This window comes from Telopea speciosissima, chromosome 4 (assembly GCF_018873765.1).
Source record: "Telopea speciosissima isolate NSW1024214 ecotype Mountain lineage chromosome 4, Tspe_v1, whole genome shotgun sequence".
Lineage (NCBI taxonomy): Eukaryota > Viridiplantae > Streptophyta > Magnoliopsida > Proteales > Proteaceae > Telopea > Telopea speciosissima.
The window spans coordinates 58,907,294-58,926,469 of record NC_057919.1 but is presented as its reverse complement, the minus strand read 5'-3'; the positions used below and the strand labels follow the sequence as shown (position 1 = coordinate 58,926,469).

Here is a 19,176-nt window from a genome sequence, read left to right as displayed (position 1 = left end):
CAAAAAAAAATAATAACTTATTAATCATGGAATGAACCAATTCAGTATTTCTCAAGCTGCTTTAAGATTCTACTTAGTTTAGCCTAACATAGTCTATTTTTTATATTTACTGTATTCATTGATCGAAAACTTTCAATGTGAGAGTTACCAGATCAAATATCCGTGAAGCTATTGTAAGATTTCCATAAGGTGGGCTGGCATAGTCCCACTTTTATTTTATTAAAACCGGTTTAGTTGTGTTGATGGGAGCTGCCTTAATGGTATAAGTCCAGTTACTATGTGTGGACCTAAAGTATTGTTTCCTTAATGGGATCTAGTAATGGCATGATGGAACACCTTATATAGATATTAATTGTTTCATACTCTAGTGTTCCATAATACAGTACGAATCATTGATGGTATACATTGTAATAAAAGGACATATGTGATATATATCTCTTGACTCCTTGTTATTGTCATCATGTGGTAATACTTGTACATTGTGGTGTTCCAATAGGAACACGTTTATGTGTTTGATTTGTACTTTGTTATGTTAAAAATTGGCACGATAGGGAACTAGTATGCAAGGTAACACTTAGTTTTATTTTAGTTGTACTTGTTACATGCATAAAGAAGACTTTTAACAGAAATAAAATGAGCCAATTTGATTTTTTGGTGACTTATTATTAGTATAAAATCCATTAAATTTGAGAATGTGTAATAAGTATATAAACCTGTATTAACTTTTCTTTATTAAAGGCTTATCATCGTTTCATGCCATGTTTATCATATTGTCATATTGACTGGTCGAACCTGTGGGAGGATGGAATTATGTACTCCGAGCCAGTTATATGGTTCGACCAGTGAGACAATGTAATTATGAACTTTGTTCAGTTTTTGGCTAAGTTTGTCTGTTTTGATAAAATTCAGATTATGGATTATTTGTAGAAAATGATTTGGTTCATTTCATTTACAGAAGTAATTTTTTGTTGAGATATAATTCATGAAAATGTTGCAGAGAAATATTTTTGCTTCAGAATATCATTTATGCACTTCTACTACAGGGAAACAATTCCATTTAGGAAACAGTTTTAATAAAAGTGATTTTTTAAATTATTTTAAGGCTATTTTTTAAGTCATTTTTGACCGTTCTGATCTTGAATTTAAAGAGTGTCTTGAACCAGTGGGAGTATAAAATTTAAATTAAGGGTAATTTAATGTTCCATACAGTGTCAGGAACGTGTTAAAGTATACTCTCAATTTTGAGAGACATTAAATTAAACTCCCATATAAGGGTTTGTTTGGCTGCAGTATGTATCCCTTTGGTCTTTTAAGGTGTTGTTTGGATACATAAAGTAAATTTTGGTGCATATTGGTTGTTTAATTGGCCAATCATCTATGTTTTGTTTTTCCTCATGCTATGTCACATACATGTACGATTTACAACATCACATTTTAGACTATTCTATGTGTAGATTCAGTGTCATTAAGGTTGTGACATCTAAGTAAGTCACAAGACAATAATTAAAACCACATGTGTTATAATACATAAGAAACTCGTGATATTTTATATTGTCATGAGGTATTATAATCAGTTATGTATGTTTTTTTGGTTATTTGTGACATTTAGGAAAATATAATCTTTAATGTCTTGTATTTATAAGTTTGCCACTGAGAGGATATTGTTGTCACATGTTCCATCATTTCATATCCCATAAATTTATCTTATAAATATGAGAAGACATTGAAGTTTTATTTTTGTAACTTCTGTACAAGATGAACATGATGATGTCCGCATAGAATTGATGTTTTTTGGATTATTTAAGTAATAAGCTTGGGCTTATAAAGTTACAGATTAAACACTTTCATTATAGTTTTAATGAAACCTACTTGAAAAAAGGGTCTTATACATGGATTGACCATAAATTGCTTATGAAAGTGAATTAGAAATCATACGGATTAAGTTTGATCTATTGAAATAATTTCTGAAGTCAAGATATGACCTTATGAGTTTGGCTTCATTTCTAGAAATCGCTTCTGTTGATTGGTTCTAATGTCATTTCTGATCTTGAAGATCATTTATCAAGAATTATTTGTGGATTACTTTCTATGCTTATAGTCATTATTTTGGAATCTCTACGATGTCGTAATTATGAATCTATTGACTTGTTAGTCTTTCTATTGTGCATGGGTTTTTTTTTATCATCGTATTCCATTAGGTTGGGTTGACTCAATAATCCGGCCCGTCGATTTATTTTTGGCCCAGTAGACTCATTGTCAATATGGTCTTTTGATTTTGACCGGTTTTGGTCTTTTGGTTTAAGACAGAGATTCAAACAAGATTGATTAGTTCAAAAGTGAACAAGTTTTTGACCTTATATGAAGCCTTCTTATGGTGTCACCATGGGAAGATAGAATTCTATCCTACTATGAGTGATGGATGCATCACATATTGATTTATATGTATTACACTGGTTTTTCATGAATTTTTTAGCCAATTTGATGTATTTTTGACTTGCTCATCGGTGTTATACAGTCTGTGACATTCGGTTTCGTCACAAGGGATTGCATGTAGCCTATTCTTGATATTGACATCCTATGATAATGATTTCCCTAAACGTCACGAAAGGATTAATTTATGTGATATTTCTGTAAATATATTGGCTATGTGTGTTTTATGATAAAAGTAATATTGATGGAGATTATTGAAGTAAAATGGGCATTCAGTTGCAATCCAAGTCTATGGGATTCATGATTTAAATGATTACGCTTCCACTCAGTGGGCTAGTTATTTGGATTGTGAGATCATCATTGACTATTCAGATGGATTGCAGTCAAGGAAACCATATGACGAATGATGTGCTCTTGCCACCACAGGTGAGTCATTGTTTGGTCGGTTTCGCTTGATGGTGTGAGGGTGACGTTTTGGACTTCGCTGCTTTAGAGGTTCTTATCTTGCCACCACAGGTGGCGGAATCCTTAGAGTGGTGTTGTTGCAAGCGTCTCACCTTACATGTGAGAGATTCCATTGCGTATTGGGCGATCTCGCCACCACAGGTGTGACCCCGACGACGTCGAATCTTTCCCCATTTTATGTTTTCCTACAGTTACTGAAAATAAAACTGGGATAAATCTGATTAATAATCCCAAATTTATCAGTTTTCAGTTATATTATTGGGATATTGATATGCCTTCAGTTATTGCATATTGTATGTTTTGATAAATTTTGTGTGATCATGTTTACCAGCTTTAAGTTTTCAATTATCTTCTATCAAAATCTTGAATGGTTCCAATTTAAGGAATGGAACGGATTCTTTAATATTTTATGTGGCTACAGTGAGTATGGATTTTGCCATTTTAAAGTTGACAAACCTCCCCAGCCTTTGGCTGACAGTTGCATTGAACATAAAGGTCTTTATAAAATGTGGGAGGAGTCAAATCGATTATGTCTGACAGTCATGATATACATTATGGACATGACCATCCAGAAAAGTAACATTCTGATTGAGAGTGCTAAGGAACAGAAACTCAGTACACCTATAAACAGAAGATTCATTGTTTATGATGAGCTTTAAAGAACACTTACATGGATTTTGTTATACTTACACCCAGTTCTTATAATAGTGTGAGTGTGTTCTGTGAATAGATATTATAAATCATGTCATACAAGTTAAGCTAAATGGAGATAAAATGCTCAATACGTTTCTTGTATGGTACATTATTCAGTTATTCTTGTCTTAGTTTGACAATATTTATCTGAGGATCAGTGGGAGTTAGATAATCTTTTCTTGTATTTTATAGTGATAATATTCTTGCTGCAAGTAATAATATTATCATTTTACTTCAGACAAAACAGTATTAACCATTTTGGTAAAAAGATCTTGGTGAAGCCTCTTATGTTTAGGCATTAAGATTCACCGTAATAGAACTATACGTATTCTTGGTTTGTTTCAGAAGATTTCTTGTGAAAGAAAACAGATTTACCAATACTCAGTGAATTTAGGTGAATAATACTCTTTGTGCATCTAATGTTGGTAGTTTAATATAAACTCAAGAATACATATGGATTGATATTGCTTATTTTATAATCTTGGAGTAGCACATTAGGTAACTGCCAAGATGACCTAAAAGACCATATGTGGATATCTGTTTGGGATGACAGATGGTGCTATATGTTAAGAAGGTGTCTTACGGACACCGACTGCTTTTCTCTATGCAAGCAGAGTTTTATGACCTATTGTGATGTCACTGTTTAGACTCTATGACTGAGGAATTTTAACTCAGAATTTGATATTTATGCTTCCTTGTTAGAGAGAAAGTTTGTGAGTCACAAAACTCAATTTGGTGCATTACTACAGATAGTATGCTTGTTGACTCTCTCACTAAGGATTTGACTCCAAAAGTTTTTAGGAGTATGTCAGTAATATGAAACTTGTTAGTTCTTTTGATGCATTTTATTAGTGGGAATGTTACTTGTGTATACAGTTGCAACTGATTTCATATTCATGTCTTTTCGTGACATTTTATGCTCGAGAATATACATGCATCTTTGTTATGGTCATTTGTTTATGTGTATACACTTGATTAATTGCCTCATAGAGAATTAATTGAGGTCATATGTGGTGTATTTACCACATTCGGTATACGAGGTTCCAGTCAATACATGCACATCCAGTTGTTAAGTAAATGCATACAGATTCTATTGTGTACACTTGGTCAGTTGCCTCCTTCAGATATTTGAGGCTATGTGCTGTATTTGTCTCTTATGGTATCTGAGGCCTTCAGTAAATACACGCATATTTTGTTCACTAGAAAAGCTTCATTCGGTCTAGAGGACGTAAACTAGTATGTTGGGACATTCAGACCCAATCCCAACGAGCTTCCTTCTGTGAAGTGTTTGCCTTTGGGCGACGCTTATGGTAAATGAGACCTCCAGTATTTGTCTCATGCGGCTCATTAGGTTTTCGAGCCTGGACCAATTTGGAAATTGGCATGTTAATCATTATATCATGCATTTTTCATACCACACTCTCATACTGTACAGCCCAAGTCGGTGAGGCCATAAGCACTTTGACGTATTAGGTCCCATGTCTCTTTAGATGTGACGATCTGCACTGTTAGGTGTTTGTAGTTTCATTCGGACCAAGGCATCAAGTTTAAGGCGTACTCCATTCAACACTATCTTTTGTGGCCACAATCAGTTTGTCTAAACCGGAGAGTCGTTTTAAAAGGTTTTCAAAATCAAAACTTATGACATATGCAACCCAAGTGGGAGATTGTAAGATTTCCATAAGGTGGGCTGGCATAGTCTCACTTTTATTTTATTAAAATCGGTTTAGTTGTGTTGATAGGAGCTGCCTTAATGGTATGAGTCCAGTTACTATGTGTGGACCTAAAGTATTATTTTCTTAATGGGAAGGAAACCCTAGTTTCTATGCAGGGTTGGTCCCTGCCCTCACCACTATAAATAGTTGTCACTGGCCCATTAAGTGACCACTCTGAGAAAACCTAAAATTGTGTGGAAGAGAGCAGACCAGACCAACAGTTCGTGTGCGACAGGGATCGTCAAGAGTTCGGCTTCCACAAACATGGATCCAGGTACGCCAAAGACATCTCTATGTTTTTGTATGCTCATTGATCTCCATGGATGTTCCGCATGAATTTATTCTATCAGCTATCCCATTTCCTCAAACATTCAAGTTTGGGAGAGTGTGGCCCTTACGTGCACAAGGTCCAATGAGAATACCTGCAGAAGCATAAGGTGGGCACTCTTTTTTGACCTTTCATAGGGGGTTGAGCGGTCATTTCATCCCCTCTATGTGGACGTAGAATCGTGAAAGCTACACTCCCCCATAGAAAACATTTCTCCTTCAAGTTTATAGAAAAAACCTATAGGTGCTTGAGATTAGATAAACTTCTTTGTTTTCTAAAGGATTGACAAACTCAAAACTAGCTATATACACCAAATAATAAACCAACTTCGACTAACATCAATAACTCTTTTGAAATCAAAACAAAGTAGACTTGTTAATAAAGGAGAGGAAGGAAGATGGGAAAGATAGAAGAATAACCACAAAAAAAAACAAAAAACTGGTAAATTTTTTGTACATGCAAAGCTGGTTTCCATCTTCTTCACTTGGCAAGGTTGAGGAATTAGTCCTGCTTTAGTTCTCTGCCTTCTTCAACAGCTCTGCATCTTCCTTCTTCTATTTGATTTTAACAATGGAACAGTTATTTCCCATCTTTTCTTTTTAAGAAAATGTTACTTTTCTTGCTTGCATCCACATGTGCATTTTTCAATATTTTTGTTGAGCTTCTGCAAGAGAGGGAGAAAAGTTAAGATGCATTATTGAATAATTCACTCTCAAGGTGCAATAATAATAACCAAATGATTGAGTCTCCAGATGTTTAAGGATTTGTCCAATAATCCATGTAACAGGTGAAGTTCTAATGTTACAACAATAAATAAAAAAATAAGGCAAAATATGTTAAAAAAAATGGGGTGGGTAATCTTAAAGGTAATGGATAATTTTAAGTTATCTAGGAGGACAGAAAAATGTACTATCATAATATTCTCTTCTTTATTTTTTTTTTGTTAATTGGGTGAGTGTATTGAAATATATTTTTGTTTGCTAAAAGGTCAAAAAATAAAGTACAAAAGGAGTTGTTCAGAAACCAAGAAAACAACCAACAAAATCAAGTAGAAGCAAACCCCACCTACGGCAAAGCCATCAACGAGGAAAGCAACTAAACGAACCAAACAAAATAAAGAAGCAAGACTAGAACAGATTAAGACAATCTGAATTTAGGTCTTCTCTGAACATCCATCCTCAGTTCTTCCTCCACACGACCAGGCCATGAAAGAATCGGAGTTGAGACTTCAAACTGAGTGGATGACTTTGCAAGGAAATAAAGCTTGTTTAACATTCCTTAATATACTATTTGGTATTGTAATATGATAAAAAGGATTCTCTTATTGAAACCCCACAAGGTGTCAAATAATTTGTAACCTTACATTTTTTGCTCTTTTAGCTGGTATAAAACCCCATTTGAGCTAGCTGCACTTGGGTGCCTAGAATATGCAGATTAAGTAAGGAGTAGCAGCGCACTCGGCAGAAAAGAAACTTGAGTTTTCCTATAGTTGTTTGGTTATGCAACAAATAACTTTATTATTGTATTTGGTGGTTCTCTAGAAAATGGAAAAAAAAAAAAATAGATGAAAAATTGGAAAGGGTAAGGTTGGTAGGAGGTAACAACCTTCATCATCTTGGCTCCTAAAATTTATATTTTTAAATAGGACCCAATTTTTATGCATGGCCATGTACGTATAAGGTTGTGCCTTTCAACTGTTGTATGATGATGAACAAAAGTGTAATAACATATTTCCCTCTCTCCCCATCCAATGGTTGAAGGCTAGATCGAGTACATACACCGGTCATGCATAAAACCTTTTGCCTTTTTAATATGAAATCTATAGGAAAAAAGAAAAGTAATATAAAGAAATATATATGAAAAATTTGTGGGTGAAAATTTTCTACTTCTTAAAACAAATAAAAGAAAATAATATAAGATTATATATAAGAAAATTTTGAGGGTGAATATTTTCTACCTCTAAAAATAAATGAACGAAAAATTAATCTTCCGTCTTCCATTTCTTTACAAAAAATAGTTTAATATTCCATCAAAATATTCATTTTTCTGGTTTTCTACATGGAAATATTGTACTGTTCAACAGTACCAAATCCATCTTTAGGGCTTGAAACCATCAAGCTACATTGCAGTGTAATTCAATTAATAGCATGTATTAAGGCATAGCTTCATCAAAATATATAGTAAATAAAAAAAAATAAAAAAAACAAAAGGAGGGTTTCTAACAATGGCATTGTAAGAAGAAATCTGCACACTATACCAATGAGGGGTTGGAAAATGGTATCATTCATATGGTGTCTATGGGGAACTCATATAATCAAAATAAGAGAGTAAATGTGAATGTGGGTCCCATTGTTTATTATGTGAGAAGAGTATAAAAAAAATAGTATCTATATAAAGGCGGAGCATGCTTCCTTTCCAATAAAATAAACTTTAGTTTGTCATGTCTCCAGAAAATTAAAGTAAAGCACAAATTGTGTTTGTGTGTGAATTTTACTGATCCTAGTGAGTTTATGTTTTCATTTTTCTCACACCTTGCAAATGAGTTAATTTTTAACGAACCTGCACTTGGCCCTGGAGGCATTTGATATGTTGCACTGCCAAATCCAACATGTCTGCCGTATTTGTTTGCTGCAATGACATTCAAATTTAAGTTTCTTAGACATAATACCATTTATAGGTTAATGTGTGTGTGTATGAGAGAGAGAGAGAGAGAGATTAGGGTTATTTGTAGGTTAATGAGAGAGAGATTAGGGTTATTTATAGGTTAATGAGAGAGAGAGAGATTAGGGTTGTGTCTAAATACCTTGTCCATGTTTGGTACAAGCTCTTGCAGTTTCTTCAATTTCTCACTTATTCTTGTCCTCCTCTCCTGCAACCAATTGGAACTATAAACACAGTAAACTAAACAAAGCAAATGCATAGAAACCAGTTCTATCATAACAAACATGATAGTTCTAAGAGTGTTTATCACTCTAATTACTAACCCTCTCTGCAATACTTCGTGGGTGAGTTGCACAACCACGCTTAGCACGGATTTTGCATGGGACAGGATCTTGATTCATATGCAAGTACTTCTCTACACTGGCCATCTCTAATGACGATCTAGTTAAGTTAAACTGGAAAATCAATTAACCAAAAAATTTAAATTAATAGCAAATTAAATAAAGAAAAATTAAGGCTAATTAATAGAAGTATAGAACAAGAAAGAAAAAAAATAAAAAAATAAAAAAAAACTTGGTATATACCTGAGTATCTAAACCATCAAGACCAGTGACAATGTCGCCGTTGACGATTTTAGATCGTTTGTTCGATGGATTCGAAAAAAATATTGAATTTGTATCATCCCACGATCCAACCGGAAAACTGCTTGACCCAGAGCTGCAACCACCGACGGCACTCTCACTGACCTCAGAAATTTGAGAAAGAGAATCTTGCCTACTTGTGAAGCTTAATTGAGACTTTAATCCACCATTATTCTGGGTGCTATAGCTTCCAATTCCCCTTGTAACAGAAAAACCTGCAAAATGGGTTCCCATTAATTAAATTTCTAGAATAACAAATTAATAAGGTATAGTATGTCCTTCTAGGAAATAAATATATAGTACCACATTATGCTCATGGTGCTATCACATTAATAACATGATGACCATATCACATTATCACATCGGTCGGGTGGTGTATGATTGCTGGACTTTTGAACATGGGAAGGGTTTTTTTACCTCGAAACTTGGTTGGGTTTTTGCATTGAATGTCGTCAAATGGTATCAGAGCTGGTTGTTCATGGACCGTCAATGCGAGACTCAAGACCCAAAATTGAGGGAATTGATGCAATGAGTATATTCCACGGCAAATCAACCAGATAGTGTGTCTTATAACGAAACTAAGTGGGTCAAGAAGATTAATCTTTTTCTGGAATTGATTCTATAAAATTTGTATAATATACAATATATATACTAACTCTATTAACTAAGAAATCATTACCTAAAGTCCCTCAACAATTGAAAATGTAAAATGTTATCATTCCCAAAATGGGCTAAAATGTATTATTTTTAAAATTTGAAAAATCTCAGCCAGAATTTGATGAAACTAAAAATTTTAACAAGTTTTTAACTATTTATGAAGTAAACATAGGATAAAAAGGAAAAAAAAAAAAAAAAGGAGTGTACTGGAGAGGCTTTCAGAGGTCCACCACAAAAAGAAACATCACTACTCGCTAGTGCCTCCTCAGACCAAATTTTGATAGTGGCCGATTCCACCATTCACAATCGAGAAAATTAAAAAAATAAATAAATAAAAGTCATTTGGAACTTCTTTTTCTGTCCAATGATTTATTCTCCCATAAAGTCTTTAGTGGATGAGAATCTATACAATCTAAGTTCCAATCTCCTCTCCCTCACTTCTAAGAACTCAATCTATGCCCCTCTATTGATGTTGATTTTTCTTCTTTTTTTTTAAGGAGGAGGAGGAGACGCAGAGTAAAGAGCTCCTGACAGTGTAATTACGAAATTACCCAAGAGAGAAAAAGAGGGGACTAACCGTTATTATCAACCAAGAGATGGTTGAGGAACCCGGCGGGAGAGCTACTATGTCTAATCAGAGACGAGGGTCCACCGCTGCCGCAACCACCGCCACCTCCGGAGGCCACAGCACCAACAGCACCACCACCTCTGAAGCTAGATGTTGCGAAATCTCCAACGGCTATCTCGTTAAATCCGTAGGACCTATCTAGACCAGCGGAGGAACTGGTGGCGCCACCAACCCTTCCGTTCCCATGTCCTCGATAAGCTTCATTGAGATCAGGAGAAACGTTGGCTTTGCAGCTTGATTCTGACGTTAAAGACGACAAATCGGCGTTGAAGAATCGACCCATCATGGATTCCGATCCCACGGCAGAGAATTCTTGTTCACCACTGCCGCCGATGACTGAATTGACGGCGTTGGTTAAGAGAGAACCTGGTGCAGAACAGTAGCGGGTGAGGCCTCCTTGTGACGCCATGGCCGATGGCCTGTGTGGTTGAGGTGAAGGGTACATGGGTATGCGTGGACTTCTGAATAGGAAGGAGATAGGAGTGAATGGGAGGAACGCAGGAAGGAAGGAGGAGGAGAAGAGTATTAAAGTGGGGAGAGGCAAAATGGAAATTAAATATAATATTAGTGGGTGCTATTGGTTGAGGTTTTTGTAAGATGATAAAACTATGATTTTACCCTTGGCCTGTCCCTTAGGAAGCTAAAGTAACATCTTCTTTATGCCCAAAATACCCCTCATAATTGAAATTTAATAAAATGTTAATAGGTGATATGAATAAAAATTTCATTAATCTGAACACCATTTGGCAGGAGATCCATCTGCTCTGTCCCACTCTTTCTCAAGGGTAAGAGATCTCGAAGGAACTATTTCTTGGTTTCCCAAGGAGAGTTGAACTTGTGACCTCTTAATTGTGAGGTATTGGCCTTTGATAAACTGAGCTAGTGTTTCTTGTTTGCTTTTGTTTCCACCCCACACACCCCCCCCCCACCCATCCATCGACAATGGACGTGTTTGTGACAAGGAATGTTGTGTAGATCCCCTTCTAAGTTGATATCTTCTCTGTATAGTTTTTCTTCTTTTCAATAAAGAGATATTGTCTATAAAAAAAATTTCTATTAATTCAAGTATCAAAGTCTGTATATTAAGAATGGGATAAAGTTCTTTGTTCGGGAGTGTGGCCTATGCTAGCACTCCCATGAGTCTATCTCTCTCCTCTCCATTTGAAAAGACACCTCTACCCCTTTGTTTTGAGGAGGAGAGAGATAGACACATGGGAGTGTTGGCGTAGGCCACACTCCCGGACAGAAAACTACTTCCCATTAAGAAAATATGGATCTTTGTCCCCTCCAGTACCTTGTCCGACCTAATTCCTCCAATGCCTCTAATGAAGGGGATCACAATGACCACCTTATCCCTACCTGAGCACTCTATCCAGGTGGAATCCAACATCTCCCCCAACCCCCCCCCCCCCACCCCTGCAATTTTATTACAGGCACCGAGAGAACTGGCCAGGCAAGGCATTGGAGATGATAATTTTCCAAGAAAACATGACCTAAGAAGAGAATTTTAATTTCCACACAATCTTTAATTTGAGCTCGAGGTTAGATTAGTAATTTCACTATAATAGTCAACTGTTCGTTCGATTGGCTGTTTTCGTAATTACCGGGTAAAGCGAAGGTTAAACATTGAAATCGTGTCACTTCCTTTGTGTCTATCCTAATAAACCCCTCCAATCTCCCATCCTCCCCGCTGTCGGGTTCCTATCCATGCTACACGACAAAACAACAAAGTAAAATTTATTAATTTTTTATTAAAAATAATAATAATAATAAAAAGAGATTTGAAACAATCAATCAGAATCCTCACATCTCTCCCTTCACTCTTCCCCATCCAACTAAAATTTATTAAAATATAACAAATAAAAAAATAAAAACACGGCTGGACAGTGAGGATCCCAGTACACTATCGAAAATGGGCCCCACAATACTCCTAAGGTGATAGCAGCCGCAAGTGCGTTCACGCGCTATGGAATGGAATAAATATCTTTGACTACACTCAACGCGTCGATGCGGCGTTAAATCGTAACAGACGAGAGACCGACAGAGTTTTGATTTAACGGGGAAGCCTTTGGCTTTTCGTCCAAGTGATGCGCCGGAATAGTTCGGCTGTTCCTTAAATGTGAATGCTGAATGTTATCGATGTTTGATATTTCTTAGATGGACTTCCAAAAACTAGCTATGAATTTTATATCTGGATGTCTAACTTAAGGGTGTCAATTGATCAGGCTCAGTCGGTCTCGATCGGGTCTAGTAGGACCTCATCAATTTTATTGGCTGTATCATATCTGACTGTTTAGACATTCGGGCTTGTCTTGGGCCGATATAGTACAGTTTCATTTCGATCGATCGATGTTCAGTCTTTAATCAGGGCAGCCTTATTCGGGTTAAACGGGTCTAAAACGGGCTAATGAGTCGTTTAACTCTAAATGGTCTCTAAATGGTGTGGGCTTACTAATTGACATGGAACCAGAATTTTAAGTTCAAACCATCATACCATTGGACAGTCACTGTACACCTCAACTCAAAGTAAAATAAAATTTATCTCAACTAAAATAGCAGCACAACACTGAATAGAAACACATCTAACAAAATAAGTAGAGGGAAATAAAAAAATAGCAATACAACATCGAATAGAAGCACATCTAATAAAGTAAGATCTTAAAACTAAAACTAAGCCTCATCTCACTTACGTTAAGTATATCTCACCAATAAATGTCAAAGACCAATAAAGAAACAAATAAAAAAAGTGAAATTTGGAGAGAAGGGGAGGGAAAGTTTATAGATTAAAGGGGAGGGCTGGGTCAGGCTATAACAGGACGGTCAAGGTCGAGGTTGGAATCGATCGGTTCGATCGGGCGCCTGTCGAGCTAGGACCCCACACCGGGACTGCCCGGTTACTAAACGTGTCGGGCTTAAGACCGACACGTTTAGTAATCGACCCGGGTCAGGCCGGGCTTTAACCGGGCAAACTCGATCAAGCTTGGAATTAACACCCCTAATTTGACTTAATTAGCACACTCTCATGTGTGTATCTCTCTCTTCCTCAAAATAAGGGGTAAAAATGTCTTTTCATAAGGGGAGGAGAGAGAGACTCATGAGAGTGCCAGCGTAGGCCACACTCTTGAATAGAGAACTTTCTCCCATGTTTTTAATAGCATTGACATGTCATAGGGGTGTCAATCACTTGTGCCGATTTGTTTAAGACTGAATCAATTTTGATGTAGGAATGGTGAATTTGAAACCAAACCAATGAAGAAAAGTTCAGTTTCAATTTGGCTTCAGGTTCTTGTCAGTTTGATTTCAGTTTTGGTCATATTTGGGTTCAGTTTAACATGTATATGTATAAATTAATGAGGAGCAAAATAGGTTTTTAATGAATTTCGAATTGTTATTAGTTTCTTATCGATTTCTACCAGTTTGGTTTCAGTTTTACATATACGGGTTTGGTTTCGTTTAATTTAGGTTTGGTTTGGTTTGGATTCGTTTTAGAATACCCAATCCAAAATCGATTCAGTAAAGATCAATTTGGTTCGGTTCAATCTAGTTTAAGCCGGTTTCATTGGTTCAGTTTGCATTTTGACACGCCTAGAATCATGCACTCAGGCTTAATCTCCCTTAAGAGTGTTTTCTATAAGCATCTCCCTCCTTTGAGTTTCACTTAAATATATGTGATTTTCTCCGTAGTTTTTACTGCGGCCTTGGGTCAAAAAATCACAACTAAAGATCTGGCAAGACCACATCGAATTCAATCGCAGCTGTTGATAAACCGTCTTCGACCACGGTTCTAAAATCTGCATGGTGCACGCCAACCCCTCCTATTAGTGCCCCTTTTTATAAAATCCTTTTCTAATGGTCCAAAATTGAAACATTAATATCTCTTGATCCGTGTGGTCGACTTTTGCATACCACGTAACACCGCGAAGAATTTCTTGAGAATTTTCCATCTATATGGAGACTATGGTTAAAAATTTACTAAAAAGTGGCACAAATAATGAGGGATCCACTTAATGATGTTTTACACTTATCGAAACTTAAACAATATTGGATTTGAATGTAATTTTATGCACAAACTAAAAATAGATAAATAAGGTTATCCAAAGAGTTTCGATCCAAATCGGGGATGTCTAGATATTGAGAATATTCTAAGGATAAAATTTTCATTGTGCATTAGGTAAAAAACAAACATCGTTGAATTTGAGTGAAATTTTACGCAAATGCTCAAAATGAAAAAATAAGGTTATTGTAGGGGTTTTGGCTATATATGGAAAGATTTGGGTATAAAAATATTCTAGGGGTAAAATAATCATTTTCACCACTCAATCACTAAGAGAGTCAGCTGGGCTCTGATCATCATCACCGGAAGATCCTCCAAAGGTGTTAAATGTAGTGTATAACGACTGGAGACTAGTAGCTAGTGTGAAGAGTAGCGACGAAAATCAACGTGAAGAGTAGCAACGGGCAATGGTCGCAGTGAGACAATAGCTGTAAACCTGTGATCGACAACCATCACCCAAGGAATATGGAAAATGGTTCATACAAAGGAGACCACATGATGAAGAAGAGTACTAGGGGAAACATGAAGACGGACTAAAAAATGATGGTGAAAATAAAATTTTGATTGTAGACAATCTAATCATGATATAGAGAAACTACTTTGATAACATGTTGGAGGGTCCAACCTATAAAGCCCTAAGGCACTAGGTGGAGACATAACTTTATGAGTCCGATCCCAACATCTCAACACTTTGTCTTACGGGTAGTTTTGGCATACTTGGTTCTATACGTTGATGGACAACTCTAGGAAAGATAACAAAGCGACCTGGACTCTCATACCATATTGAATATGAAGATAAAACAAAGAGATCAATGAAGAAGAATAAGAAGACAAGCTGGAATTTACATGGTCAATAATATTCCTACACCCATAGGAAGATAGAAATCTATTTTCTATATGAGTTCTAGGGCTACAGTAGGGACGGGTTGGGCCACGTTTTTTAAAACCTCAGCCAACCCTGAGTCCTATTAGCTGAGCCCAAGCCCAAACCCGACCCTGACTTAGGACCTGAAAAATGCAACCCTACCCCACCCTCAGGGTCGGGCCGGGCTGACCTGATTGGCCCTGATCATGTAGTAGGAGAAGGGAGAGATGCATGGACTGGACTGAGTTGGACTGGTTCGGAGAGAAAATTATCAATTTTACATAAAATAACACTATAATAAAATATAGGAAAAAATTTTCATACATAGTCGTGTAAACCGTGTATGTGAGAGGGTGGGAGTTTCAAGGCATTAATTAATGGATGGGGATTTATGACTTTTCCAACTCTTTCTGAGAGACCCTCTCACATACACGGCTTACACAGCCGTGTATGAAAACTTTCCCCTAAAATATATTATCACTTATTATCTTCATATATAATATATTATATAACAAAATATGTGTGACATTTGAAGTTTATAATATATATAGTATATCAATAAATAATTTATAGTATAACTTAAAACGAGATCAGACTGGGCCGGACCCCTGACTTAGGGTTAGAAATTTTCAACCCTAACCCACCCTCAAGGCCAGGTATCTCAGCCCAGACCCTATTCAAGCTTAGAGCGGGCCAGGGCGGTTCGGGCCAACAGGGCCAAACTTGCACCCTTAATTGAGTTCTCATGCTTTTTTGTTTTGTTTTGTTTTGTTTTAAAGAGACGGCTTGCTCCACCGACCTCACCTCTCTCCTTGGGTGCAGTTTGACCTGATCTAATTAATACATGTCAACAAACTTTGAAAGGAAAAAAATTATGCAGCCGTGAGACACTCAATTGTTGTATATTGCACTTTTCATATCATATTTGGAGTTGCAATATAGCCCATTCTTTGGTGTTGGAAGTACAAGGAATCTAGGCTACCTTATTTTGAAGCTTTATGTATTAGGTTTGAACCATTTTCTTTCTTGTACGTGTTTGGGCAATTAGAAACAAAACAATTCACTGGTTGGCAAAAACCCAAACAACCCTTATGGACTCTATGTGGCTGGCTTAATTTCTCTCTTAATCAATGGTTACCCATTAAAAATTACAACAAAAAAAAATGGAATTTTAAAGTAATGTACTAGTGTACTACCAATCGAGTACTTAATTAGAGTAAGGCTTTTAGTCAAGTTGAATTATTTATATTGTGAATCGATGTATCAATGTGATGTTTATAATAAATAAACTGATTTACAGGAGAGTTAAGGTATGGTCAACATCCATAGGCTCACTTAGACTTCAAATATGATTTTTTAACGACGTAGTTTCTATTAAGAAATTCCTTCATTATGGGCATCAGTACCATTAGATTGCTGATTGGAGGGTACTTTTGACTTTGTCATGAAAAAAAACTTGGGCAAATTTCATGGACACCCCCTCTAAGTATTCAATATGTCACGGACTTACCAAACATGGTCAAAATGTCAACCTTCCCCCACAATGTTAAGCACTAGTACCCAAAGGTGAAATATCCATTTTACCCCTTAGTTATTTAAATAAAAAAACTGTCATTTCATCTTCTTCCCTTGATTTTCCCTTCAGTTATAAGATTAAAAATTGCACCCCTTAGTTTTTCCTTCAGTTTGAGTGACTCGAGACGCTGAAACCTGCGTTTGGGACGCTCTGGACTTGTTGTGTAACAATGAGCAAGAATAATATGCTTCCATGTCAACGCATCGATCTAAAACCGTTTATGGCAAACCAGAGACACAACATTGCGATCACGAGGATCACTGACGTATGCCATAACCAGTTCTAAAGTCACATCTGATACTCCAAAAAACTCATCAATCTGTTAAGGTTTCGCCCCACCATGGCTTAAACGTTCCTCCAAATTGGGGTTCCGCCGCGCGGGAAAGAGGAATTCCGAAAAAGAAAATTTTTTTTTGGGGAGTTGGAACTGAAAAGAAAAATTGAAATCAAAGAAAGTGGAAGTCTAGCTTTATAAAAGGTCGTAAAAAAAAAAAAAAAAAAAAACCCTGCTACATTCTAGAACCGACTTTAAACTCATTAGGGTACCCACATGGTTTAAATAAAAAAAAACACTTTAATTCATCTGCTAGCCTGCCACAAAGCACAAATCCATCGGAAAAGCCAAAACCTGACCGACCATCGGTGCCAATTATTCCATTGAAGAACCTCAAATCTCCTTCCGACGAAGTTTAAAATCTCCCAAAAATCCAAAACAACATCAAGTAGCAGAAGCTGATTAGCAACTGTGCCACCAGAATAAAATGATAGAGATAAAGTAAAAGCTTTTGTAATACCACACCAATCCAACAGAGTTATGAGCCAATCTGCAACTTATTTGCAACCAGAATAAATGCTTATTTTAACATGTAAACCAACCAACCAGCCATTAAATCAAGCTTAGAATCTGTTTGATGGAAGCAACAAGCACCTCGACACAGCAGGTAACTAAACGATAGTAAATCAATGGCAGTAGAAACTGTTCAGATCAATCGATACACCAATAAAGTAGCCATAGGGTCATAATTTACCAGAAGCATAGAGGTTTTAAGGAACTGAAACTTTGCCACCAAATCAAATCTGCCATTAATGGACTTCCAAACATCATAACCAAATCTATCTTCTACTATACCCAAGCCAAGCCAAGCCAAGCCAGCCTCATTACCTTCGGTGATTCAACTCGATTTACCTTTGATTCATCAGTTCTTTTGGCTTCAAGTTTTAACAGATCAAAGATTCCGGTGGTTTTCGATTGGGCGATTGGGAATCAGACATGTGAAGAAGCACTTCATAGTACTGATACAATATCCTATGCTTGTGGTCCAAATAGCTATTCTTGCTTCTTCCTCCTTCAGCCCAGCGAAAAATGGCATCGATTGTAGGTGGAGAAGTTCTCTGTTCTTGCTTCTTCCTCCTTTAGCCCAGCGAAAACGATGAAGAGAGAATGGTGTTTGTATTTGTGGTTTTACCTTTAAAGTTTCCTCTGTGATAAGGGTAATTTTGCAATTATAAAAGAATTGACAGTGACTTAACTACCCAGACCTAACGAAGTGGTCTAAGTTGAAATACAATCATAAAGTAAGGGTAGTCTGTGATATTTCTCCAAAGTTTGATATGGCCGTGATATACTTACAGGAGGTGTCCATGAAATTTACCCAAAAAACTTTCTTCACTTTTTAAAGACAACTTGACAGCGTAACCCTCAAATCCTAACAATAAAAGAAAAGAAAGGAATTTAATTACCTCTTTTAGAATCTTATTTGGAATTGATTTTATTCAAAGTTGATTGATATTATTCTTGTGGATTCACATCGGACCCAAGATTCTAGTATATAATTATTGTTCATTAATTAATATAAGATATGGTTTGATTGTAAGATTTCCTAAATCAGATGTCAACCGACATAAGATCCACATTGTTTATTTACACTACGTGACTTGAAAGGTTGATTAACTCTTTTGAGTTGGTGTGGGAGTTTGACCTCCAAACCCCCCCCCCCCCTCCAAAAAACAAAGAAAAGAAAAAAGATCTAAATCAAATGAGGGGTGAAATGGTTGGTTTGGATCGATGTGGATCTTGGATCCGACCGATTACATTTCATACCCTCAAAATCATGGTATGAATGAAAGGAGTAAGAATCTTCCAATACCCTCCACTTTCATGGTTGTTAGTCCTTAAATTAGGTTTTGAATTAGTTGATTGAGTACAGTTTAAACATTCAAAGACCTAATTGATGCGGGCCTCCTTGGAATGGTAAGATTGTTCCATTGTGAACTTGTAGTTGCAAGTTCAAGACCAGAAATAGCCTCACCACCATAAGACCTTCCTCAGATCTGGTAGTGGCCTAGTAATGGTGGGACCCTTGTACATAGAAAAGACAAATTTTTTCTTTTTGTAATTTTATATTAAGGGGACAATTTTCATACATGGCTGTGTAAGCGGTGCATGTGAGAGGGTAAAAGTTT

General features: G+C 36.4%; 1 protein-coding gene across 1 annotated transcript; it reads right to left on the bottom strand.

The window, feature by feature from the left end:
* Positions 1-6,233: 6,233 nt before the first annotated feature.
* LOC122659728 (transcription factor bHLH128-like) lies at positions 6,234-10,706 on the bottom strand. The gene is made up of 6 exons (XM_043854840.1): positions 10,168-10,706; positions 8,877-9,148; positions 8,616-8,747; positions 8,435-8,500; positions 8,191-8,259; positions 6,234-6,295 (listed from the first exon to the last, which is right to left on the bottom strand). Exons 1-6 carry the CDS (start codon positions 10,661-10,663, stop codon positions 6,242-6,244), a joined length of 1,089 nt encoding a protein of 362 aa, XP_043710775.1. The 5' UTR covers positions 10,664-10,706; the 3' UTR covers positions 6,234-6,241.
* Positions 10,707-19,176: the final 8,470 nt, after the last annotated feature.

Bases quoted from the DNA above. Each gene is read 5' to 3' on its own strand.
- LOC122659728 (XM_043854840.1), bottom strand. From the start codon at position 10,663: ATGTACCCTTCACCTCAACCACACAGGCCATCGGCCATGGCGTCACAA. The intron at 9,149-10,167 runs GTTAGTCCCCTC...CCCATTTTGCAG, and splicing joins TCTCTTGGTTGATAATAACG to GTTTTTCTGTTACAAGGGGA. The intron at 6,296-8,190 runs GTTCGTTAAAAA...CCTCTCTTGCAG, and splicing joins GCCTCCAGGGCCAAGTGCAG to AAGCTCAACAAAAATATTGA.